This window comes from Mirounga angustirostris, unplaced genomic scaffold (genome assembly GCF_029215605.1).
Source record: "Mirounga angustirostris isolate CCGP_5_RB_7025 unplaced genomic scaffold, mMirAng1.0.hap1 SCAF_8, whole genome shotgun sequence".
Taxonomy (NCBI): Eukaryota; Metazoa; Chordata; class Mammalia; order Carnivora; family Phocidae; genus Mirounga; species Mirounga angustirostris.
This window is the reverse complement of record NW_026991716.1, coordinates 130,503,786-130,531,547: the sequence shown is the minus strand read 5'-3', so window position 1 is coordinate 130,531,547 and position 27,762 is coordinate 130,503,786. Positions and strand designations below refer to the sequence as shown.

Below are 27,762 nucleotides of genomic sequence, written 5' to 3'. Positions count from 1 at the left end.
CAGATGTAGAAAAAGTAGAATCCTGCAGAATGTAAGAAACACATTCTCTAAAAGACTTCTGTTTTAAGTGACAACATTTGGGGGGTTTCCTGTTTTTAAATTTTCCTTGGGATCTGAGAGGGTTTTTCCCAGGATTGCCTCCCATTTGCAGTAGTGACCCTCCTCATCATTTTCTAAAAAGATTTATTTATTTATTTATTTTTTAAAGAGAGAGAGAAAGAGAGAGTGGGGGTGGGGCAAAGGGAGAGGGAGAGAGAGAATCTCAAGCAGACTTCCTGCTGGGAACGGGGAGTCCCATGTAAGGCTCGATCTCAGGACCCTGAGAACATGGCCTGAGCCAAAATCAAAAGTTGGATGCTTAAGGGACAGAACCACCCAGGCGCCCTCCTCCTCACCATTCTGATCAGCATAACAAAGCCTATCTGCCTGGTTAGCTGACTGCTACTTTTAATGCAGTTGGCCCCAGAGTGGCAAATGCCAAGGGTAGAGAGCACCACAACCACTCCACTGCTGCTGGGGTAAATGTCCTCACACTCTGGGTATGCAAATTATATAAAGCACATGCGAACAAAAATTTAAAAACCAAGGAAATGACTCTTGTTTGTTCATACAAACAGTATGACCTAGGGAGATGAGGAATCATGGCATTCACCTGCTTTATAACATCTGCTGTATCTACTTTGCAGAAAGGCAAATCTCAAAAAGAAACAAACTGCCTTGTAAATGATAAATTCAAATTATTAAGATCGGAGACAATCACTTGTGTATTTGCACATGGCAGAGTTGAGTAGGCACTTTAATAAAAAAATATATTATCCAGGGGCGCCTGGGTGGCTCAGTCGGTTAAGCGTCTGCCTTCAGCTCAGGTCATGATCTCAGGGTCCTGGGATCCAGCTCCCATCAGGCTCCCTGCTCAGCGGGGAGTTTGCTTCTCCCTCTCCACTCCCCCTGCTTGTATGCGCTCTCTCTCTCTCTCTGTCTGTCAAATAAATAAATAAATAAATAAATAAATAAAACCTTTAAAATATATATACTATCCAAATAAAGAAGGTCTTAAATTTTTTTATTTGGTAATATTGAATTTTCCCATCTGTGTGGGGGGGAAATGCATACAACAGATACTAAAGTTAAATTTTTTTATTAATCTGAGTTTTTAATTTGCAAAAGTTTTAAATATAAAATTGGAACTAGATCCACATGTAATGTTTTAAAAATCATTTGTGTTGAGGCATTTAACTCACAGAAAATCCAGGGGCCACAGACTATAGAAAAATGACAGGGATGGAGGGGGCTTTTTTTAAACCTTTCAACAAAAGCAGACTTTCCACAAAACTAATGGCACTTGCATGACCCCTGTGAATACTGAAAATAGCGTGGCATGAAAGAACTTTCGAGTTGGGAAAAGGCTGCTGTTGGACAGAAGCAGTTTTAATAAACGGTAAATCACCTTAAAAAATTCAGAAGGACAAAATCTCCGAGGCTAAAGTAATTTACTGTGAATTTTTTTCATTTTTTCTTTTTTTTTTTTAAAGAGTTTATTTATTTATTCATGAGAGACAGAGAGAGAGAGAGAGAAGCAGAGGGAGAAGCAGGCCTCCCGCCGAGCAGGGAGCCCGATGTGGGACTCGATCCCAGGACCCTGGGATCATGACCTGAGCCGAAGGCAGACGCTTAACCGTCTGAGCCACCCAGGTGCCCATTTTTTAATTTTTTAAAAAAGATTTCATTATTTGTCAGAGAGAGAGAGGGAACAGCAGACAGAAGGAGAAGCAGGCTCCCTGCTGAGCAAGGAGCCGGATGTGGGACTCGATCCCAGGACCCTGAGATCATGACCTGAGCCGAAGGCAGACACCAACTGAGCCACCCAGGGGTCCCATTTTTTTTTTCAATAATTATTTGTTCTCAACCCTGATTGTGTACCTTCTAAAAGATGGCCCATGGAATTATATAATCTTCAAGTCCTCTCCAAAATTGCCGTATACATTTCTAACACTGATGCACAGATTAGAAGATGTTTATTTAGGAGGCAGTTCCTATCTTCTGTCATTTGAGGAAAGTTTACAAGGAAACAGGATTCCATTTTCATTATAGGAAGAGGATTGGTTCTGAATTACCAGTATGTCTGGTTTCAGAAAGAAAGCAAACAAGTCAAGGTCGGAAAATATTTTCATATCTGGCTTTGTCTAAATATAGTCAGCCACTTTAAATTAAAAACCCTCCAGCAGGAATGCCGCTCGTTCATAGTTTTCTCGCATGAACTGATCCACGTATGGCAGGACCAAATCCCACAGTTGGTCAATCCTCCTAGGGAAGAAGATGGGTCAGATCTATTCTTACTGGTGTGGACAGTAGTAGAAACCAAGGTCCCCGCAATCCTACGATTAAGTGTTACATACTAAATTATGCCTTTGTTTATACATCCTAGTAAGCTTCTGTGTAGAAGGAAATTCTAGAAAGAACCATAAAATCTAACCATAGGCTATTACTGTAGTCGAAAGAAAAGCATGAAAAGGGGCGCCTGGGTGGCTCAGTTGGTTGAGCATCCAACTCTTGGTTTCACCTCAGGTCATGACCTCAGGGTCATGGGACTGAGCCTCTGAGTCGGGCTCCACACTCAGCGGGAGTCAGCTTGGATATTCTCTCCCTCTGCCCCTTCCCCCCACTCTCTCTTTCTCTCAAATAAATAAATAAATCTTAAAAAGGGGGGGGGGCATGAAAAAGTATCCGTGTTTACAATGCCAGGCAGGCAAAAAAAAAAGGCAGAAGAAAAAACAAGTGTACCAAGCTTATTACAGATGCTAATAAGCCAATGGATTAATAGTTCTGCCTAAAAGCTCACCCTAAAGGCAGGGCCTGGGGTGGAGACCTCTGCAGCCCTAGGACACCCACCAGTCTTTTCCTAGGTGACAAGGCCTTTTCAGGATCTTTTGAAGGACAAGGTATATTAACTACCACTCTTTTTGCAAGAAATCTTTGCTATTTGCTCAGAGCCCCAAGGCCACGATCAGAAGCCTGGGTCAGCTCAGGGAGACCATGGAATAATCATCTGCTAAGGCCTGTCCTTTCTCCTGCTCTACCTTCTCTTCTCGATCACATACATCAGCATCATAGAGGAAGCCTGCCTGACCCAGGGGCTCCCTTGATGGCATACGTCAGTGATCCCACATTGCTACCAAATACTTGCTTTCACAGCCCTGTTACTGAGCACACTTGCCTCTCTGGGTGTTCATTCTACTCTTTGCTCAGAGGACGCTGTGCCAGGTAATCTGCTGACCTGGGTTTGAAATCTTGACACCGATATTACCTACCTCATTAAAGACCATAATGCACAAAAGGCAGAGTTCCAGGACCCACCGTAAAAACTTGCAAGGTGTTGGCTGTTATTACTCTCCTCACTTTGGCCCCCGTCCCTTGTCAACAAATCTAACCCTTATCTCCCCCAGTCCCGGATCTCCCCCAGTCCCCAGATCTTACCCACGCTCTGACCTCAAATGGTTGCACCACCAGAACTCAGAGCAGCTCTCATTTCTTGCACATTCATTTGATACCCACCATGTTACCCTGTCTTAACCTTTCCCTTTATCTTGTGTATCCTTCTACAGACCCGCTTCCTCTCCCCTGCAATGGGTAAGCGGTGGGCTGTCTGTCAGTCTGCTCATCTTCCCTGCAGCACTGAGCACAGTGGCTTGGCCAGAGAAGGCTCCAGACCTGCTGTGGCTTGACTGGATTCAAAAGTTGCCATGGGAAGGACAAAGCATGGGACTTTGGAATTTGAGTTGGGGCCATTCCAATTCTTTTGCTGGAGATGATTTGAAACTTTCACACTAGGTCATGCAAATCCTCCCTTCTGTGAGACTGTATGTATTTCTAACTTTATATTGTGCCTGTGGTGTTATATATAAAGATCAGTCTTCCCACTAACTTCAAAAGCAGCTCGCAGCTTGAAGCAGTTCCATGGGGGCATTGAACAAGAAGAGAAACAGGTTCCACATGTCAGGAGTCTCATTTAACCAAGGCAATGGCCAGTCTCCTCTCCTGGGACCTTCCCCCTCATTTGTCTTAATTCACATTGCTTGGAAGACTCACTTCACTCCATGCCAAATCATCATTGTTATGCATCCTCGATAGTGGTTGTTAAATTACTCCTCTGTTTATGATTGAATGGAATGATGAAACAAGAACTCGAGAGCAGAGGACGTTTCTTCTTCAACTCGGGGCGCTTCGATTGAGGCCTACCGGCCAAGGTGCCTGCTTCTGACCCGAAGGTGCGGTCCCTGCGACCTCACGTGGGCTGACTCGAACTAGTGACAATGTGGTGATTCACTTTCCAATAACCACCCCCACGGGGCCTCTAGGCTCAAGAGTTGGAAAACATGCAGCAAATCATAGTTTGGGCAAAGAGCGGCATGCGCCCTGAAAAATACACTTCTAGAAAAATCTGTGCAAGGGGAGCAGGCCTCTCGCCAGAGTGAGAGACACTGACTCTTAAAGCAACCACGACTCTGGGGTTTCCAACAAGAATTCACATCAATACCAGACAACTAATTGCGACCAGGCAACAATTAAAACAGAACAAAACAAAACAAAACACCACCAACCTAAGTTCCAGACAAAAACATCTAAGAAAGACGAAACATGACTACATTTCCTATACCCAAATATTGGCAGAACTTCCTATACCTGAGTGTTGAGGCCACCCAAAAGGTCTGATAAATACTTCCTTTTGCAACCAATGGATTGCTTTTGTTATCAACCTCATCCACCCCCAGGCAGGACACTGTATGGTCCAACCAGGCTGGTTTTTATTGTTTCAGCAGATCTATAGCAGGTATTGTCAGCCCTAGAGTCCCTACTTCTTCTGCCCAGAGACCGAAAAGGCGCTTACCATCTGCGACAATGGCTTCTTCCTCCTGGCCATTCAGGGCTCCCTCCTGGGGACTGAACTCTTCTTCCTCAGCTAAGCCATTGGCACTAGACAGCTGACCATTCTTCTGTAGGAGCTACGGGGAGAAAACAAAACCATGTAAACTTACTTTCAATGATAATGACGATTTGAGTCATTAGTCTAGATGATCCAGCTACCTTACAGAAGGTACCCCAGGAGCTCTTATCAAGCAGATAGGGCTTTGTATCTGGGTAAATTGAACACACCCTTCCACTTATCCAAACACCAGACATGATCTACACACCCACCATTCCAGGCCTATTTGAGATACAACAATGAGTAGGTCAGGTGTGGCCCCAGCCCCTTTGAGCTTACAGACTACTTGAAAAGTAGACTTTTAAAAATTGTTTTTTTGGGGCACCTGGGTGGCTCAGTCGGTTAAGCGACTGCCTTCGGCTCAGGTCATGATCCTGGAGTCCCAGGATCGAGTCCCGCATCGGGCTCCCTACTCGGCGGGGAGTCTGCTTCTCCCTCTGACCCTCCCTCCCCCCTCTCATGTGCTTGCTCTCTCTCATTCTTTCTCTCTCAAATAAATAAATAAAATCTTTAAAAAAAAAATTGTTTTTTTCAGGGCACCTGGCTGACTCAGTCGCTTAAGCAACTGACTCCTGGTGATCTCAGCTCAGGTCTGTATCTCAGGGTTGTGAGTTCAAGCCCAGGGATGGGCTCCATGCTGGGTATGGAGCTATACCATATGCTGTTTTCTTTAAAACAATGTTTCCTTGTGATTGGATGCAAGATATGCATATTTGACCAAAGTATACCTAAGTGACAATGTGTCCTTCTCAGGAAAAAGGACAGACATGTAACTAAACAATTAGGGCAACGGTCATGATGGAGGAATACAGAGAGCCAGTCACAAACAGATGAGGAAGTACAGATAAAGCTACATCTCAGTTCCCACACAATGGGCGTGTGACAAAGGATACAAGGGAAGCAGAGAAGGGAGGTGAATTAGGAACCCCATGGTTCAAAGACCAGTGTACCCAGGGACAACACAAAGAGATGGGTCACTCGTGCTTTTGTGAGTCGTTGATTTTTCCTTAAAATATTACTAAAATGACCAGTTGTCCTCTACCCCAGAGGATAGCCTGTGCAATTGATGTTTTCCGTTGCAAAAACAGTAGACATATAGATATGCCCATCCATTATTTTGTAAATCCAGTTTTGAGGCTATGGCAAAAAATAGTATAATAACCATTAGGAACGCCAGGATTTCAACAAAGCTTTACAGTTCGTATAAGTTCATATACATTTCTCGTTTTATCAAAACCAACTTAGGCGGGTGGTAGTATTTCCATTGTACAGAAGAGGACACTGGACCTCAGTGTGATCACAGAGGCTGGGGTTGGCTGGCCACGGGCCCCACAGCCTAGAAGGGAGGCACCAGGGCCCGAAGGCCAGCACTCCTCAATAACGACTTCCAGGGTTTTCCCACGGCATTAGAGATTATGGAAGGACCTGTTGCTCTGCATAATGATACAATGCCATTAAGAGTATTCCATAGTACCCAGGCCTGCCTACTCCAAAGAAATCTCTAAACCACGGCACTCTACTTGGCAGGATTCAGTGATGCTTCCAGGCGAACGGAGCACCCTGGCCAAAGCACTGACTTTGATTGGAGGCTTGAAGGGACAGCAGGTTCAAGACAGTCAACCCAGAAGACTTGAACCGAGCTAAATTGATTTCACCTGGCTGTTCCCGGCTCCCAGCAAAGCGGCCCTTCAACGACATGAGCTGCTTCCTGAAATAATAACCACTGTACTTTAATACTTACTCTCCAGAAGGAATAGTTAGCTTCAAAATACCCATGCTGAGTCTATTTATTAGACAGAATACTCAGATTACATTTCCACTTTAAGTCTTCTCTTACCAAAATATGAAAGACAGGAGTCTTAAGCGAAACCTAAAGACAAAAGCTGGGGGAGGGGAAGGTCTCCACAATGCCCATTAGCAAAAATGTCAGTGTTGAAGAGTATTTGGACTAAAAATCACTAGTTATGTGAACACGTCAGGCTCAGATTTGATTAATAACGTGAAGAAGAGCTAGAGGATGAAAGCAGGGAACACATATCACTATGGGATCCATGGAAACACAATGAATCTAACCTAAAAAAAACGCTGACGTATGCACCATGATACGGCAAACTAAATGGGGCTCATGGGAAAGCAGGTTTAATGCCTCCATTTTTCAACGCAGTAAACTGTGCCCCTTGTTTAGTAACCAGAAGTCTGAAGTTTTACAGAGTTTAGAGTCCTAGAGAATTTCTATAATTCTTGAAAGACGTCTCATAATTCTTTATTGTCAAACTCAAGACACCTTAACCGGGATCCAAACTGCCTTTGTCTTTTTTTTTTTTTTTTTAAGATTTTATTTATTTATTTGACAGAGAGAGACACAGCGAGAGAGGGAACACAAGCAGGGGGAGCGGGACAGGGAGAAGCAGGCCTCCTGCGGAGCAGGGAGCCCGATGCGGGGCTCGATCCCAGGACCCTGGGATCATGACCTGAGCCGAAGGCAGACGCCCAACGACTGAGCCACCCAGGCGCCCCCTGTCTTTGTCTTTAAACGTGAAAGATCTATAGGATTCAGACACAAACTTTCCTCTACCCTTACATATAACAAAGCACATTAAATGACATCAAATGAGTCTTAAAATTGGAGATCGCTGCTAGCCCTCCTTATACACAAAGTGTGGTAATTATGGATTACTTAGGGCGCCTGGGTGGCTCAGTCGTTAAGCGTCTGCCTTCGGCTCAGGTCATGATCCAGGGTCCTGGGATCGAGTCCCACATCGGGCTCCCTGCTCGGCGGGAAGCCTGCTTCTCCCTCTCCCACGCTCCCTGCTTGTGTTCCCTCTCTCGCTGTCTCTCTCTCTCTGTTGAAAAATAAATAAAATCTTTAAAAAAAAAAAAAATTATGGGTTACTTATTCCCAGGGACCACAGGGCAACTGTCTCTACTTCCAAAAGGCACTTGAGGTATAAACTTTGGTAGCAGACAACTGATGACAGGGACCATTATTAAAACTGAGTTTTGAGTCAATGTTATTATATTCATAGCTTGGGTCTCAATGCAAGGGGACCACCCAAGCTCAATCTCCAGTGAGCATTCAAAGCCCATGACAGACCCACCCTCCACAACAAAAATGGGGCTTCATCCCTAACCATATTCGGATTATTTCCACCATTCTGTGTTTCATTTAGAGATGCTATTTACAAAATCTCATGTGTCCTTGTAGATGGATAATTTTTTTTTTTGCGACAAAAAGAGTGTTTGTTTGCTTTTTTCCCCATCCCCAACCATTTATATAATTTATACTATTGTTAAAGATTCAGGTGCTTCTGAGAGTGACCAGTAAGTTAAAGTCACCTCAAGTGGTAAGAAACCGAACCCACTGTTCCTTAACATTAAATACATACATGTGTATGTATATATTCATAAGCATTTGTAAAAGGGGGAGAATACATGCTTTTAAGCTTTATTTATTGAGGGGGGAGGGGCACAGGGAGAGAATATCCAAGCAGACTCCCTGCTGAGCACGGAGCCCAACTGAGGGCTCCGTCTCATGACCCTGAGATCATGACCTGAGCAGAAAACCAAGACTCCGGCACTTAACCAACTGAGCCACAGTGTCCCGAGAATTACATGCTTTTTAATACGTATCTGGCTTGTCCTCAGTCATTCTCTCTTTTGTCTATAATTCAAATGCCCACAGAAGAGAAGGATTTATTTATCAGTTACCGAGGTAAACACAGAGAGGCAAGGACACAACTTAGTGACAGGGAATGGGAATATTGGAGCCAGATGAGGCATGAGGGCCATCTAACTCAGGGAAGAAAGCAGTTATCAGGATTCAAGTTTCCAAGCAAGAAAGAAAGAGGAAATGTCTACTCCATTCTTTCACACAGCTTTTTCCATTCCTTTTGAACTTACTTTTACACTTGTACAAATACAGTTATAGAACCTTGACTCCGGAGATAGACATTAGACTTGAAAGACATGCTCTCTGCACTTGACACAGTGAGCACCAGAAAACCTCTATTCCCACTGGATTTATGCTTCAAAAAGCGTAAACGCCTCTTTCGAGCAAATCAAAACCCTTGATGTTTTCAAGCTTATATCCTTTGAGTGGGTCAGCCAGAGTTTATTCCTGTAAAGTATTACCACATCACAACTCAACAAGCTTTAAAAAAAAAAATCTCAGTGCTTCCTGCAACAGTGTTTTCCTCTCATTCCTCTAAGAACAGAGAATATCCAAAATGGCAGCCAAAGCATTGCAAAAAAACCACCAGACTTCTCCATTCCTCTTCCTCCTCCACAGGACTGCCCATGATTTGCTCTGAGCTCCTTTGCAGAGTAAGCAGTAGGAGTATCAAGCTTTTTTGTTTTGTTTTTTAAAGTAGGCCCCATACCCAGGGCGGGGCCCAACATGGGGCTGGAACTCACAAACCAGCGATCTAGACCTGAGCTGAGATCAAGAGTTGGACGCTTAACTGACTGAGCCATCAAAGCACCCTTCTTTTTTAAGAATTTTATCTTTAGGGGCACCTGGGTGGCTCAGTCGGTTGAGTGTCTGCCTTCGGCTCGGGTCATGATCCCCGGGTCCTGGGATCGAGCCCCGCATCGGGCTCCCTGCTTAGCGGGAAGCCTGCTTCTTCCTCTCCCACTCCCCCTGCTTGTGTTCCCTCTCTCTCTGTGTCAAATAAATAAAATCTTTAAAAAAAAAAAAAGGAAATTTATCTTTAAGTCATCTCTTCACCCAACAGGGGGCTCAAACTCACAACCCCGAGAATAAGTTGTCATACTCCCTACTGACTGAGCTAGCCTGGTGCCCCAGGATTATCAAGCTCTTTACTGAATGAGTCAAACAATGTTCAAACAGGTGAGTTCTTGACACTCTCAGGATGTTGGGGGTAGCGATGAGCCTGCTGAAGTATCTTCTTCCACCACAGAAGTGATGCTCTCTGTCTACATCCTCATTGGATGACCACCAGAGGTGGGACTGGGCCCACAGTCCTGCCACGAATGTAGTCAATGAGGCTCTGACCAGCGCAATTCTGGCAAAACCCAAGAAGCAGAACTGTTAAGCAGATATAAGCAGGAACAGCCAGAAGTCAATACGACAAAGACCCACAAACAAATGATCAGAATAAAAAAGATTATCTGGGGGGAATTTTTAGTCAGTTTTTAAAATTTTTATTTAAGTAATAAATACACCTAATGTGGGACTCGAACTCATGACCCCAAGATCAAGAGTCACATGCCCTTCTGACTGAGCCGCCATACATCCCCATCTGGGGGGTATTTTAAACCCCTAATAAAACTTGTAAAGAAAACACTTCAATGTCTTTTTCTTCATTCTAATAGGCAGCGTTTTGAAGGTAAGCCTTTAAAAGTGTCAAACAGAAAAAAAATAGAAATCAGAGTATAAATCAGTAAACAATGTCTTTGGAGAGCAATTTGTAAATAGCTATAAATAATTTAAATGTGCATACCCACTCCAACACACTATTCCTTTTTTTTTTTTTTTTTAAGAAGTAGAGAGAGAGAGCGCACACATGTTCAAGCAATCGAGAAGGGGAGGCAGAGGGAGAGGGAGAGAGAGAATCTTCAAGCAGACACGGAACACGGAGCCGGCACAGGGCTCTATCTCATGACCCTGAGATCATGACCTGAGCTGAAACCAAGAGTCAGATGCTTAGCTGTCTGAGCCACCCAGGCGCCCCATCCAGCACGCTATTCTAATGGATACGGCTTTACATACTTGAGACATAGGGAGAGTGATGTACAACACACAATCCATATAACAGCATCGAAGGGAAGGCAATAAATCTAGAGACATTGATGTGGGTAGATGTCTCCAGTTTAAGTGGGAAAAGCAAGTTACAGAGAATGTTTGATTCCTTTATGTGTTTAAAATAAGACAAAAATAACCCACTAACAGGAGTGCAGGAAGGGAAGAAGGGAATGAGAGGTCTCTGTCCGATCTCTGTCTAAGCACTTAACAAAAAGAACAAAACTCTAGTAACACTACACAAAATCTTTAACAAATGTTGCCTTTGCAGACTTCTTTGTTTTGCACTGGTGTTGGGGGAAGAGACAGTTTTCTTTTTTTATTGAGAGGTATAACTGATATATATCATATGAAGGCATGGTTTCCTTTTTATTCATTTTATCACTGCAAAGGTGAAAATATTTGGAGAACCCTAAAAGCTGTAGATTCTAGGGCTATAAGCATGCTAATCACCTGGCTTCCCATGATTCACAAATCTTTTCAGATCATCTGAGCAATGATGGACCAAACTGCTCTCATGAAGCTTCCACCCCTCTGTTCGTATGATCTCCAAATGTGATTACCATATTAATAATGTCCTCGGCCACACCATTAATCAAAAACAGAATTGGGGCGCCTGGGAGGCTCAGTTGGCTAAGAGGCCCCCTCTTGATTTCGTCTCAGGTCATGATCTGAGGGTGGGGAGATTGAGCCCCAGGTCAGGTTCCACACTCAGCTCGGTGGCTCAAGGATTCTCTCCCTCCCTCTCCCTCTGCCACTCCCCCTGCTCGCTCGCTCGCTCGCTCTCTCTAAAATAAATAAATCTTTAAAAAATATATATTGGGGGCGCCTGGGTGGCTCAGTTGGTTAAGCGACTGCCTTCGGCTCAGGTCATGATCCTGGAGTCCCGGGATCGAGTCCCACATCAGGCTCCCTGATCAGCAGGGAGTCTGCTTCTCCCTCTGACCCTCCTCCCTCTCATGCTCTCTGTCTCTCATTCTCTCTCTCGCAAATAAATAAAAAATAAAATAAAAAAATAAAAAAATAAAAAATATATATTGACCAAGACCCAGTCAGGAACATCACGGCTCTCCTGCACGCTACCAGAGGCTCCCGATATATTGATATGTGTATTTTTTTTAAAGATTTTATTTATTTATTTGAGAGAGACAGAATGAGAGAGAGCACATGAGAGGGGGGAGGGTCAGAGGGAGAAGCAGACTCCCCGCCGAGCAGGGAGCCCGATGCGGACTCGATCCCGGGACTCCAGGATCATGACCTGAGCCGAAGGCAGTCGCTCAACCCACTGAGCCACCCAGGCGCCCCAGCGCGTGGAGTTTCTTAAGCGCAGAATTCCTCGCTTGGGAAACTCGTCTCAAAAACGGCACAGGCTGTAAGAACACAAGTCATCGTAGCAGTATCAACCAGCCTGGGTTATGCGTAAGCGAAAAGTTTTCCCTCTAATTCAGAGGTCATTTACAGAACGCCAACAGAATTATGGGTTTCAAAAGCTTTGCTTTTCTTTTATAAAATAACCATTTTTATTTCAAACTAATTTAAGCAGAAAGCTTTGTAAAACCTAATCTAAGCAGAAACTTTATAAAATCCAAGTCTAAACATGGTATAAACCTTTAGGACACAGAGTGAAGAAAAGAAGCGGATGCTTTACCAAATCATAGTAAACTATACTATCCTGAATTATGGGATCGAATTCCTATAGTTAAGGTCATTACAAAAGAGTAAGAGGGAAAAAGATTTTTCGAAATTAACTTCAAATGAGAAACAATTCTAAATATCCAAAATCTGGGGAATGGTTACAGCCTATCTTGTAGGCATTAAAAATGGTACCTACAAAGTGTATAATAGTATGGAGATGTATTTTATGTTGTAATAGTCAATTTAAAAGGCAAACTACACAGTTTTCATAAAATAATGATAAATACATAGGAGAACATACTGTAAAATAGCAACATTATCAAACTGTTAATATCGTAATGCATCAAAGTCACTGGGGAAGGAACTATGAATATTTGATATCCTTTATTTTTCTATTTTTGTGTTCTGTTCTTTACCTAAGTAACACCATTACTTTTACAACTGGGTGGTGGGAGAGCTTTTCCTTTGCAAGTTATTTTGTTTCAGTTTATTTTTAGTATGGGTGAAAGGCAGCTAAGAAAATTTTGCTTTACAGTGAAGCATTGTAATTCTAATTTCTACCAGTCACATGAATTTTCATGGGAAAACAGAACTGCTTTAAGAAAGAAACTCAGCAGTGAAATCGTATTTCAGGAGTTTGTTCATGCAAACTAATCCATATTCCCTCCTGGCGGGAAGAGAACATAGTGGGCTCAGAAGGAGTGGAGGGCTGGGTACTCTGGAGCAAGATTAAGTACTTCAATTCGGCATTTTGTAATTGTCCCGTCATTGTCTTAGCCTGAAACGTGCTGGCTCCAGGCCAGCAACGGGGAGGTGGCCAGGAAAGCAGGGTCTGATCTGCGGCCTTGTGCATTATTTAGCCTCTCATTATTAATGTATTATTGTGCATTATCTAGCCTCTTATTATTAATCTGTGCATTATTTAGCCTCTCCTACCTCCCTTTCTCTGTAAAATGATTAAGAATTCATTTTATCTACCTCACAGAATATTTGGAACATCCCCTAACCCATGTTATAAGTTTGTAATAAGTTAACTGTTAACTAAGTTTTACTTGTTTTTATTATACAGGTAACTTGCTGTCAACAGCTATGCTTCAAAGGGAAGTACCGGTCCCGGGCCCATTTCCCCTTCTAAAATGAAAGCTGCAAGAAATTTTGCCTGATTGGGCCACCCTCTGCACTCAACAACATCTAACATGAAGACTTCCAATCCTCTAATTTTCTAATAGTCTGGGTAGGAGAAGGGCAAGGCAGTTTACATAAAGGTCTAAATGGAGGAGAGACACCAGAGTTGGTTTTTTGTTTTTTGTTTTTTTTTAACCACAGAAAGTATGGGGGAAACAGCAGAGACCACAACACAGTTCCCATTAGCTGTGGAACCTTTGCTCTGAGCTCATTCTCCCAATTATAAATGGGGACTAAGACCATCTCAGTTTTTAGATTGTGTGCGATTCAAATGGAGTAATATCTGGGAAGGTTCTCGTTCTTAATTGAAAAGCTCTCAGAGGAGCCATTGTGTGAGCCTCAGTCCACTTGCACAAACCAAGGTATGTATTCTACTCCAATATTTTTATATCATATTAAGGCCACCTTTTAAAAATTCCCATTCTTGCAGTGAGGAGGGTGTTGAAGGAGTCAGCATCAGATTTCAAATGACAAGGGGATTCAACAATATTAGACACAGCTGTGTACATGGAATGCATCTTGCTAAACCCAATCCTGCACACAAATGGGGTTGCAGCTCAAGACACAGGGCACCACTAGAATACGATGGCCAGAGCCTGGGGGTGCCTGGGTGGCTCAGTCGTTAAGCGTCTGCCTTCAGCTCAGGTCATGATCCCGGGGTCCTGGGATCGAGCCCCGCATCGGGCTCCCTGCTCAGCGGGAAGCCTGCTTCTCCCTCTCCCACTCCCCCTGCTTGTGTTCCCTCTCTCAGGGTCAAATAAATAAAATCTTAAAAAAAAAAAAAAAAAAAGATGGCCAGAGCCTGGGCACAGACTTGGACATAAGGAAACAATGACTCAAGAGATGCAGGCTCTCCTGCCTGGGGATCCTAGTTGGTTTGACCCTCAGGTAGCAAAGGCAAGTTATCCTGCTACAAGAAAGAGACTGTACAGGACCCCACCACCACATGTACATAGAGCTGCAAGATATTAATAAGCCCATCTATCAAGAACGCTTAGGGGCACCTGGGTGGCTCAGCCGTTAAGTGTCTGCCTTCGGCTCAGGTCATGATCCCAGGGTCCTGGGATCGAGCCCCACATCGGGCTCCCTGCTCCGCGGGAAGCCTGCTTCTCCCTCTCCCACTCCCCCTGCTGTGTTCCTGCTCTCGCTATCTCTCTCTGTCAAATAAATAAATAAAATCTTTAAAAAAAAAGAACGCTTAAAAAGTTGACCATCTGGGGGTGCCCGGCTGGCTCAGTTGGTAGAACACACAACTCTTGATTTCAGGGTTGTTGAGTTCAGGTTGTTGATCTCAGGGCTGTTGGAGCCATAGGTCCAAACGAGAACCTTCCCAGATATTACTCCATTTGAATCGCACACAATCTAAAAACTGAGATGGTCGTAGTCCCCGCTTATAATTGGGAGAATGAGCTCAGAGCAAAGGTTCCACAGCTAATGGGAACTCCTCATTTTGGGTGGAGATCTAACATGAAAGTAAAAAAAAAAAAAAAAAAAAAAGTTAACCATTTTTATGACTGTAGAGTTATTTTGTAAGTCAACAGCCATAGCTCCAAACAGTATATTCAACCTAGAACCAAACTGCTCAAACAGTGCCCAACTGAATACAGTGAAACTATTTCAGCCCTCCCTTTTATTTAAACACAAGCACAGAGAATTCCCAAACTATTTTTAAATTTCTAGAAATAAGCAAGAAGGCTAAATGCAGAAGCTGATGACTCTATCACTAAAGCATATTTATAAAAATTTTAGATGAGCCACAGCCCTAATTTCTGTGAGCTAACTGGATTGAATTCCTTAAGCCCTCTATGCTTTCCCCTACACAGCCATGCTTTCTAACAAGTTGGCCTTAAGATGCTCTGTCTCCATATGAAACCATTCCACCCCAAGGGCAGTCCATCTCTGAGATGCAGAAATAAAACTTATGAAAACAGGAGTTGTAAAATAATTTTTAAAGGTTTTCTTAAGATTCCAAAAAGTTGTCAATTCTGTAATGTCTAACAATAATAATGTGGTCATGTTATTTTATAAAGCCTTCCACCATTAGGTGTATAATGACTGATCTGCAGACAACGTATCTTGTATTTGTTTTAAGATAAGCAAATAGAATATAAAAATTAAAATTTGACAAAATAAGATTGGGGCGCCTGGGTGGCTCAGTCAGTTAAGCATCCGCCATTAGCTCAGGTCATGATCTCAGGGGTCCTGGGGTCGAGCCCAGTGGTGGGCTCCCTGCTCAGCAGGGAGTCTGCTTCTCCCTCTTCCACTGCCCCTCCCCCTGCTCATACTCTCTAATAAATAAAATCTTTTTAAAAACTATATATGTATTTGTCAAAATAAGATTAGTAAAATGTTGATCACAGCTGAAACTGGCTGATAGGTACATGGGTGTTTATTATACTATTCTATATTCCATGAATTTAAAAAGGATGCAAGGTAATCCACCAAAAAAAGGAGCCCTTTAAACTTGGAAGGCTTTTTAAAGAGAGAAAATGACCTGCTTCTCAAGTTTCAGAGATACTGTCAAAACGTTACACCAAAAGCTCTTCAAACCACATGAAATTGAGAAGACTATATCCCTAGGACAGGAGTGATTCTAGTGACCTCTAAAAATAAGATGTTTTCAGGGCGTCTGGGTGACTCAGTTGGTTAAGCGCTGACTTTTGATTTCAGCTCAGGTCGTGATCGCAGGTTTATGACATCAGGGGCTCCCCGCTCAGCGAAGGGTCTGCCTGAGAATCTCTCTCTCCCTCCCTCTGCTCCTCACCCCTCCCATCCCACTTGCATGCAAGCTTTCTCTCTTTCTCAAAATAATAATAATTAATAAGATGTCCTTATCTCTGAGAAACGACGTTTGGAGATCTCTTTCTGATCCCGATTTTCTTCCTCAAGAGGCCCTCCTATAAGGCAGCAATTTCATCTCTTAAAATACTGATGCCCCGAAGTATCTGATCTTTAAATAAAACCTCTGCTTGCTTTTAATTTCATGCTATGTCTTCCCACTCATCTATTCAGCAAAACAAAACCAACCAACCAACAAAAAATATCTCCTTACTGGTTATTGACATTAAACAAGACTGAGTTCATCTGAAGACCCAGAAAAGGGGGTGGGCGTCTCATCACCGTCATCTAGAGTCAATGTGGCTCTCTTCCCTCCAGCCCCAAATAAAGAAAACACACACTCTGACTAACCATGCTTTTGAAAGTTCAATGCTGACTATCTAAGTAATGTTTCTGGAATATGATCTGCACAGCACATGAGCTTGCGGGTCCTTAAATGCCCCTTAGTGAAGGGTATTTAATACCAATAGAGTCTCTGGCCACTGTCTACAAATCTCTGATTTCCCTCTTTTTTTTTTTTTTAAGCAGTATTCACCTTTATGATTTCCCTATTTCTTGTAATTTTCAGGAAAATTCATTAAAATCCTTAATGTAGTTTCAGGAGGAATAGCCCAGAGTCACCCCTTGACATAAGAATGAAAGTTGGGGCACCTGGGTGGCTCAGTCGTTAAGCATCTGCCTTCAGCTCAGGTCATGATCCCGGAGTACTGGGATCGAGCCCCGCATTGGGCTCCTTGCTCGGTGGGAAGCCTGCTTCTCCCTCTTCCACTCCCCCCGCTTGTCATTCCTGTTCTCGCTGTCTCTCTCTCTGTCAAATATTTGACACCCAGGTGCCCCAACTTTCGTTCGCTTAACGACTGAGCCACCCAGGTGCCCCAATAAATAAAATCTTAAAAAAAGAGAGAGAGAAAGAATGAAAGTGAAGAGAGACCCATGAAAATCACTAGTTAATGCTTTTAGCATGCAAAATTAATTTAATTCAACTGAATGCTAGTAATCAAGAAGTTAAAAATAGAAAATAATATATCTCATATTTTTATGTAAATCCCAAGGCCCTGGCCACTACAGGTGAACTCTATTCGTAATGTTAAGTACAAACTAGGCCTCTAAATCTCAATGATCAGCATTTTTCAAACTGGTATCCAAGAATATTAATACTCTAGGTCTATCAATAGCAGTGTGCCAGGCATTACCTCAGTAGTATTCTGGGCTCAAATCATCTGGGAAAACTCTGATCTAGTGCAGTCCTCAGTGTGCGCTCTGAATCTCTAAGGGGGAAATCATTTTAACATTTTAAGATTTTATTTTTAAGTAATCTCTACACCCAGTGTGGGGCTCAAACTCACAACCCTTAGATCAAGAGTCACATGCTCTACCGACTAAGCCAGCCAAGTGCCCCCAACTGTAGCATTTTCTAAAACGGACTTGCCCACTGAACCCTTGAGTCCCATCTATTAACAGCCCTTGTAACTAAAGACACCAGGGTAAATGCAATATGTTTTTTCAGCCAGATATTCCCGTACTTTAAAAAGTTACAGTTGTTTTAAAAAATATTAAAGATCTTCAGTTCTCTGGGAAAGTATGTGAAAGAAAACAGAGCTCTAAATCTGGTGAGGTGGGAGATCCACCATGCTGATTTCAGACAAAGGGAATTTATAAGATGTCTGCTTGAGATGAGGGAAATAAAAAGTACCACCTACCAACCACAGCAATTCACTGTGTGAAGAGGGTCTACCAGAACTCCAGTACATGAAAGGCCTACCTGGCAAGGTTTGGCGTTCCCGCCACATTTAGGTCTGTATCGTACTGAGGACAGAGAGATGCTCCATAAAACAACAAAAAGAAACATGTGAATCCTAGACACCACCAGCCTTTGCTACCTAAGAACAGATCCCTTTGAGAGGATCTCTGTGCAAACTACACCCTGGAAATGCAGGACATGAGGCATTCCGGGTGTTCTCCACCCCAAAATGTGCCTCGTCTAGGTGGTGGTCCTAACACCCCTGGCTAAGAACCACAACTCAGCCTCGTAGAATCAGAACGCAACTCTTAAGGGTTCAACTTTAACTGTGTTCTTTCCACCAGCCCCCCACCGCGACTTCCCTTTAACCAAGAAAAAATGATCCTACTTATGTCGGACCACTGTTACAACCTTCCTGATACAGATACTCAAGTGAACCATGGTTGAACCAGTGTGTCCACTTGGGGAAACAAACTAAGCAACCCAACAATTCAAAGTTTTGAATTAACCACTTTCAGGTTAATTACTTTCTTGTTAAGCTTCCAAGCAATGCTGAACTTGCATGTTTAACTGTAGTAGGTACTTAACATCTATTGGTTACTTATTTGACTGTGGACTCTCCAGATCTGGCCAAGTTAGACACCTCAGGATATGGTTCCCTAAAGCATCATTTTCTAGTGTAATGACATATATTATGAATGTCTAAGAGGTTATTTTCCCCCCTCTGAGTTGTTGCACCTGCAAGATATACAAGGTAAATCAAACGCTTGCCATATGGACGTCATAGGCACCTGCAGATCCCAAAGGCAAAATAAAGTATTACTATGAAGAGAACAATGAACATGAGTAGCTTAAAAGCACAAGATTGGGGGCGCCTGGGTGGCTCAGTCGGTTAGGCGTCTGCCTTCGGCTCAGGTCATGATCCCAGGGTCCTGGGATGGAGCCCCACGTCGGGCTCTCTGCTTGGCGGGAAGCCTGCTTTTCCCTCTCCCACTCCCCCTGCTTGTGTTCCCTCTCTCGCTGTCTGTCAAAAAATAAATAAAATCTTTAACACAAAGTGTTCTGAAACATTTCTATTTTCATGCCTTGTTCCTTTTGAGTCCCTGTACCAGAGTTCATACTCGTTTGGTTTGTGGTAGATGCAGAAGTCAAGATCCCAATTCCCACCTCATCCTACACACCATGTCACATTCAAGTCATTACTCTGGTTAAGATCCTCTCAAAGGGATCTGTTCTTAGGTAGCAAAATATTCTATCACATCCTTGCTTAGGAATTCAATAATACAAAAAAATTCTGAAATCCACTGCATGCCTTAGAAAGGCTAACTAGCTGGGCGCCTGGGTGGCTCAGTCGTTAAGCGTCTGCCTTCGGCTCAGGTCATGGTCCCAGGGTCCTGGGATCCAGCCCCGCATCGGGCTCCCTGCCCGGCGGGAAGCCTGCTTCTCCCTCTCCCACTCCCTCTGCTTGTGTTCCCTCTTTCGCTGTCTGTCAAATAAATAAATAAAATCTTTAAAAAAAAAAAAGAAAAAGAAAAAGAAAGGCTAACTCGTTTCTTAGCCTGACAGATCAACAGGTTTTTTTGGTTTTTTTTTTTTAAAGATTTTATTTATTTATTTGAGAGAGAGAGAATGAGAGACAGCACAAGAGGGAAGAGGGTCAGAGGGAGAAGCAGACTCCCCGCCGAGCAGGGAGCCCGATGCGGGACTCGATCCAGTGACTCCAGGATCATGACCTGAGCCGAAGGCAGTCGCTTAACCAACTGAGCCACCCAGGCGCCCGGATCAACAGTTTTGACAAAGGAGAAAACCAGCATTATCTCCAGTAAAGTTTAGATTTTAAGCTTCAAAACACCTTTAGGTGCTAATATTATTTCTAATCAAAGATGTATCCCTATGACATGAGCATCAGTAACTTCAGAGAGGGAGTAAGTTATGAAAAATATGCAGCACCAAATTTTGCACAATCAACTCCAAAATCCAAAATAAAATACACATCTGGGATTGAGTGAGCGTCTAGTGGTAGCACCCCATCACCTATATATACGTAGGAGGGAAGGCAGAGATGGAAAAGTGGGAGACACACAAGGGTGTCTTACAAGAAGCTCTTCTCCCATCCTGATGAAATTGTTTAATTGCTTGTTCTAAGCAGCCCAAGGCAGCACAAATTACCACCTCTTGCAGGTTCCACCCCAGTGTATGGAAATGAGAGTAAGTTTACTGCAAGCTTTGCCCAACCTAAGTAATATTTAATTAGAGGCATAACTGAGGTCAAAGTTAAGTAACATACGTTATCAGTATGCAAATCTGGTGGCTGTACTGCCTTTGAACTATATTGTTTAAAATAACCGCTGACTAGGGCGCCTGGGTGGCTCAGTCGGTTGAGTGACTGCCTTCGGCTCAGGTCATGATCCTGGAGTCCCGGGATCGAGTCCCGCATCGGGCTCCCTGCTCGGCAGGGAGTCTGCTTCTCCCTCTGACCCTCCTCCCTCTCGTGGTCTCTGTCTCTCATTCTCTCTTTCAAATAAATAAATAAAATCTTAAAAAAAAAATAAAAATAAAAATAAATAAAATAAAATAACCGCTGACTAAAATCCAGGTGGAGCCAATTTATTGATCACTGTTGCTACTTCAGTTCTAAGTCTGTGCTCCCTTTGATTGAAAGAAAATGAACACACAAAATTGCCTGTCGAATGAACTTAATTTCTAAAGATGGCCCATCTAAGATAACGTGATTTACCAAAGAACCGACAACGCTATCCCACAGTGTTCAACTCCAAATTATTTTTAGCATGTAATCACCGAAAAAGATCCTGACAGAGACTAGAAAAGCAACACACTGGGGCGCCTGGGTGGCTCAGTCGTTAAGCGTCTGCCTTCGGCTCAGGTCATGGTCCCAGGGTCCTGGGATCGAGCCCCGCATCAGGCTCCCTGCTCGGCGGGAAGCCTGCTTCTCCCTCTCCCACTCCCCCTGCTTGTGTTCCCTCTCTCGCTGTGTCTCTCTCTGTCAAATAAATAAATAAAATTAAAAAAAAAAAAAAAAGCAACACACTGCTATTCCAGGGAGTGCTGTGCTGTGTTTGCCACGGAGCGCATCTATAGCTTCCCAGGCTGAATTTTCAACTGCTTTTCAATTGATTAAATGTCTGCCTCACATCCGCTGCTTTCTGAAGCCTGCCAGGCAGGGGGTCCCACTGCCAGAGCCTCTCTGGCCCGGAGCTTTTAGGATGGAAGGCAAAGGCACTCAGCAAGGAAGCACACGAGCGGGCCGGTGAGAACTATGTTAAGCCATCCCGAGGGCTGTCCAGAAATGCCTCCTTCGATGGGGGAAAAAAAAAAAAAAAAAGCTAAAGAAGTTTCCTATACAGCGTGGCATGGATTTTTTCATAAAGTTATTAAACATCTAGCTCTGATAATGGACTTGAAGACGCCATTTTGGAGAATCCACTTAGGGTTGGGGGATGGTTAATAGCAGAATTAAAATGATAAATGAAATGGGTTTCTCTGACGTGTGGGCTTTGCTCTGTACTCCCCGGAGTTCAGCCGGCTGGCTGCAGACCAAAATACAAGTGATGTGAACGCAGTCCTGCTGGTCCTTGATCACAGCCGGTGTTTAACAGGAAAGTCTGCTCGCAGTCAAACAAAGACAGCCTCGGCCCACAGATTCAGAAAAGGCAGGTGATGGCAAGACCATTCCCTTAACTGGTAAAAATGCTCTAGCACCCAGCAGGATGGCGTGATGCAGTAAATGGAAGGGCATGGGCATCCCAGCCGAGCCTCCTTTATCAGCCGTGAGACATCTGGGCACATTTCTCATCCTGAGCCTACAAATTGGGGATGACACCCCACCCCAATGAAATCAGCATCTGGGGGAATGGTACCCAGGTATTCGAAGTTTCCAAAACTGCTCAGGTGATTCCCAAGGGCAGCCACGGTCCCAGAGTCAGGATACTGACCACAGCAGACTGACCGTTGGTGAACAGGGACACTGGGTTCGGTCATTTGCCGCAACTAGAAAACAGCCCTCAAAGGGAAAACACATCAGAATGCAGGTGAGTTTGTGGGACGTAAGTTTACAGGCACAGGGACTCGGTTTCCCTGCAGGTAAGTTTAGGGAGGTGGGGGGGGAGGTCAAAACAAGAAACTGATGAAGGTGGGGAGGGAAGCGGAAAGGGAAAGTGGCATTTCATAAAGACAGTGAGGCGGCCTCACTGCCTGTTGAGACCTTAGCGCCAGGATTCAATCAGCTTGGCTTGAACTTTTCCTCTGCTATGGATTTAAGAGTGGAGGCGGGGGGCGCCTGGGTGGCTCGGTCGTTAAGCGTCTGCCTTCGGCTCAGGTCATGATCCCAGGGTCCTGGGATTGAGCCCCGCATCGGGCTTCCTGCTCTGCGGGAGGCCTGCTTCTCCCTCTCCCACTCCCCCTGCTTGTGTTCCCTCTCTCGCTGTGTCTCTCTCTGTCAAATAAATAAATAAAATTAAAAAAAAAAAAAAAGAGTGGAGGCGGGGTAGAGGTGAGGTGGGGGGGGGCGGGTGCAAGAGAAGAGAGGACAGCAGGCACTGCTTTTCATGTCCGGCCGGCCAGCCAGCCCGACACTTGGCTCATCATGGTGTCCAGCTGGCACAGCCATGGCATGCTGGAAGGATCTGTCACCCAGCTCCCTTACCGGGGGCTCAGCACAGACAGCATCTCGGCCTCCCAGACACTGCCCAGTAATCCTGTCACCCAAATGGCCTTGATCAAGCTATCGGGACTCACGGAGAAGGAACACCATGATTCTAGGTCCCATAAGCATGCAAAGACACTAAAATATATTTTTTTTTCCATAAAGAAATAGTGACTATTCTAAGCACAGGTTTATATTGGTTGATGTGTTTCTTCTGTCAACAGTAAGCATCCAAGTAATCTTGTTCAGATGCCTCTTCCCAAGCCCTGCCTTCTGGACGAAGGAAAAGATATTAAAACAAAAACAAAACTGCCTCAAGCCCTAAACACACTAGTCATCGTTGTTATCCAAGGAATAGAGTCACAATCCAGGTGACACAACACACGTCTCTGCAAGTTAAGCATCTCTCGGTCTTTGTTCTGCATGAGCTGAGACAAGCCTATTAATAAAACCTGGAAGGAAGCGACATCTGGGACGCCCCTCTGCCCTTCCATTACAAAATCAAGCCCCCACAGTATCTGTACTCAAGAGCCATCATGCTTATTTTCTCTAGGTAAATCTCAACTGGCTTAGACTGCATTAATAAAGACATTCTTTTTTTTTTTTTAAAGATTTTATTTATTTATTTGACAGAGACAGACACAGTGAGAGAGGGAACACAAGCAGGGGGAGTGGGAGAGGGAGAAGCAGGCTTCCCGCAGAGCAGGGAGCCCGATGCGGGGCTCGATCCCAGCACCCCGGGATCATGACCTGAGCCGAAGGCAGACGCTTAACGACTGAGCCACCCAGGCGCCAATAAAGACATTCTAACAAAGACAACACCTAGATAGAAATATGGCAGCTCTGCAACCTTTTCTTTCCTATGAAGATTTATTTTAGAGAGAGAAAAATAGAGAACGTGTGTGTAAGTGGGGGGAGGAGCAGAAGGAGAGAGAAAGGGGGAGAGAGAGAATCTCAAGCAGACTCCCTGCTGTGCACAGAGCCCCATGCAGGGCTCGATCTCACGACCCTGAGATCATGAGCCACCCAGGCACCCCTCCTGCTTATTTTCCTGGTTTTTAAAAATTTCTCAAAGTTCTTAAAAATAAGTTACACTGCACATACACCGACTTTCTTCTCAGGATCTACCTAACTCTACTGGAAGGTGTTTCTACAAAGTAGACACAGTGAAAAGCTTTATCACTGGCAAAGCCCTATGAAAAGCACACCAACTACACGTTTCTGTTGTTTGTTTGCTTGCTTGCTTGATTTTGCTACCCAATTTATTCCCTCATACTTCTGTTTCTGATACATACAGAGTGGTCAGAATATTCACTAATATATAAGCAAGCACTCTAAAACGCATTACCTAACTACACTCAGTCTGGCTAAGCAGTGAATTTGCAGAGAGACAAATCTGTATCACCATCTCCTCAGCAGGGGGTGGAGAGTATTAGCTTGCATCTCTTCATCTGCACTCATCGCTGGTAGTTAATTATTACTTGAATATAAGTGATCATATACAAGTGCATTTTCCAGTAAAAAGGGAATCCATTAACCTAATTTATAAATCATAAGTTAAACCTGTCAAAATAGCTTTTAGAGCTGCCAGCGATCATGGAGAACATGTAGTAATGCTCTTAATACCTTGATTTTTAGCTTTACAGGGGAACACAGAGCAGTGCTCATCCCCCACATAAAACACACGCAAGGAGTCTTCCTGATTTAGGAGGCCGAAGCATTCATTTGGGAGGAAATCACTGTCAAATGCAGACATTGTTACTTCTGAATGGGTGTGATTAGGGTGAGGGGCAGTGAGACACAAGACAGAATTATCCCAAATCCAACAAAGATATGCATTAAATATTTCAGATCTTGGCAATCGTGAATTCTAACTACCAACTTTACAATAGCACTTAATTAATGTTAGCACCTATTGTTTGAAAAGTCAGCTTACACAGCGTGCTCGTGATTCTTTAATAAATCTGCACCCATCTCAGCTGGCTCCACCAGGCCAACGACTAGGGGATCTTGGTCAGGCCCACACTGACAGCTCTGGTTCTTGTTTTATTCTATTAAGTATAAACCCAGAACTCTGAGCTCTAACCTTCTAATCTCAGTCAGGACAAGTAAATGATCGGCTTTGACACCTGGACAGACAGAGTAGACTAGCTTGTTTTGTCCACAAATGCTTCGATAAATAACTAGCATCTAAACAGAGATGTCCAGGGCGCCTGGGTGGCTCAATTAAGTGTCTGCTTTTGGCTCAGTTCATGATCCCGGGATCTTGGGATCGAGACCTGCGTCGGGCTCCCCGCTCAGCAGATTTCCTGCGTCTCCCTCTGCCTCTGAAGCTCCCCCTGCTTGTGCTCTCTCATTCTCTCTCTCTTAAATAAATAAATAAAATCTTTTAAATATAAAAAATAAGAAAGAGATGGCCAATTCCTTACCCACATGTCAAAAACCTCATAAGCAAAGTAAATGATTTCCAGAGGAAAAGATTTTTTAAAGATAATAAGACATAATTTTATTTTTGCGATATACACCAGAGTGAAAGAACTATAAGATTTTATTTATTTGAGGGGTGCCTGGGTGGCTCAGTCATTAAGCATCTGCCTTTGGCTCAGGTCATGATCCCAGGGTCCTGGGATCGAGCCCCATGGCAGGTTCACTGCTCAGCGGGGAGCCTGCTTCTTCCTCTCCGTCTGCTGCTCCCCCTGCTCGTGTGCGCACTCTCTCAAATAAATATATTTGATTTTATTTATTTGAGAGAATGCGCACACGAGCAGGGGGAGGGGCAGACGGAGAGGGTGAGGCAGAGAATCTCTGACTCACACTGAACATGGAGCCCGGTGCGGGGCTCAAAATCAGGACCCTGAGATCATAACCTGAGCCGAAACCAAGAGTCAGACATTTAACCAAGTGAGCCACACAAGCACCCCGAAAGAACTACATTAAAACGACATCATTCCAAAGGTATCACAACACTGAAAAGTATTATGAGGATGCAAAGTAGATTTCAAACGTCATTTTCTCCAAAGTAACAAAGGCATCTATGCAAGATAGAGCTTAGGTTATTGTAAATGCCTTCTTTCCATCATTACACACATTCTCTAGTTCAAATGTCTTGTCTAAGCACACAGAGTTTAGGGTCCTTTGAAAGGTGTTATTTTCCAATTTTATCTAACTTTAATCTACCCCCCCCATTTTGGTATAAAACAGATTTTTCTAAACCAGAGTAGATTACCAGACGAGTTACTGCGAAAAAAAGAACTTCCATTGTTTTAATATTCATTTGTCTCAAGTGTGTGTTTTATTCTTCTAAAAAGCATCCTTTCCCTCTTTTTCTTTTTAAAAAAGATTTTATTTATTTGACAGAGACAGACACAGTGAGAGAGGGAACACAAGCACAAGCAGGAGGAGCAGGAGAGGGAGAAGCAGGACCCTGCGATCAAGACCTCAGCCGAAGGCAGATGCTTCGAATGACTGAGCCACCCAGGTGCCCCAAGCATCCTTTTCCTCTTTTCCATAAACTCTCCATTGAGGATTAGAAGCTCTCTGGTAATCAGTAGTTTGAAAAAGATACACAGAAAATGAAATGCAGTTCTAATACGTGCAATCACCTTCTGGCAAGGAAAAAATAGTTCAATGGCAAACTCAATAAAGTGAATTACTGCCGAGACAGGAAAATATTACTTGGTATCCAATCATATGATAATGGCTGAGAAACAAATTAGCGAATGTCTTATAAAACTGTCCCCAGTGACTGCCTATGGGGAGATGGGGACAACATTCTGCTTTAATGGTTAAGTTCGTATGATGGAATTAGAATTAGTCTTACTTGACCCCAATACACTCCCCACTCTGTTGCTTCATAAATGACATTCTTCACACTATTTTTTTAAAGACTCTTTAAAAAAATCTGAGAAAGAGAGAGAGCACATGGAGGGGAATGGGGCAGAGGGAGAGGCAGAGAATCTTAAGCAGACTCCACGTTGAGTGTGGAGCCCCACATGGGGCTCGATCCCACGACCCTGAGACCATGGCCTGAGCCAAAATCAAGGGTCAGACACTTAACTGAGTCACCCAGGCTCCCACTCTTCCCACTATTCTTAAAGTAAGTTCATGGAGGGGCGCCTGGGTGGCTCAGTTGGTTAAGCGACTGCCTTCGGCTCAGGTCATGATCCTGGAGTTCCTGGATCGAGTCCCGCATCGGGCTCCCTGCTCAGCAAGGAGCCTGCTTCTCCCTCTAACCCTCCCCCCTCTCATGTACTCTCTCTCTCTCTCATTCTCGCTCTCTCAAATAAATAAATAAATCTTTAAAAAAAAAAAAGTAAGTTCATGGAATCTGGAAACCTAGACCACTACACACTCATACAGCTTTCTTGCATTCTGTTCTCCTTACTGACCTTCTAAGTTCAGTTTCCAAAGTCTCTGTATTAGTCAGCTTGAGCTGCTATAACAAAATACCCCAGCCTGGGTGCTGGGGAGTCCAATAGCAAGGTGCAAGTCAATTGATTTCTGATGAGAGCCTGCTTCTTAGCTTGTAAATGGCCACCTTCTTACTGTGCATTCACATGGCAAAGGAAGGAGAGAAAGAGAAAGACACACACACGCAATGAGTAGGAGCATTCTCTGGTGTCTCTTCTTATAAGGATACAGATCTGCTCAATCAGGTCCCGCTCTATGACTGCATTTGACCTTGATTACCCCCTTATAGGGCCTATCTTCAAATACAGTCACATTGGAGGTTAGGGCTTCAACATATGAATTTTGAAGGGGATAGAATTCTTCTAGAGCAAAGAGTAATCACTGGAAGAAGCCACAAGGGAGGTTTCTAGGGCGCTGGGAATGTTCTACAAACTGACCTGGGAGCTCTTTACACACGTTCATTTTCTTCTCTTTTTTTTTGTTTTAAATATTTTATTCATTTATTTGACAGAGAGAGACAAGCAGGGGGAGTGGGAGAGGGAGAAGCA

At 43.8% G+C, this 27,762-nt stretch overlaps 1 protein-coding gene across 2 annotated transcripts in view; it reads right to left on the bottom strand.

Moving 5' to 3' along the window:
• Nucleotides 1-27,762, bottom strand: part of AKAP12 (A-kinase anchoring protein 12) — a 93,205-nt gene that overhangs the window by 37,830 nt on the left and 27,613 nt on the right. For both annotated transcript variants that reach the window (XM_045865746.3, XM_045865747.3), the window contains exon 2: nucleotides 4,886-5,000. In XM_045865746.3, coding sequence (XP_045721702.1) covers nucleotides 4,886-5,000 — 115 coding nt within the window. The remainder of the gene's footprint in view (nucleotides 1-4,885; nucleotides 5,001-27,762) is intronic.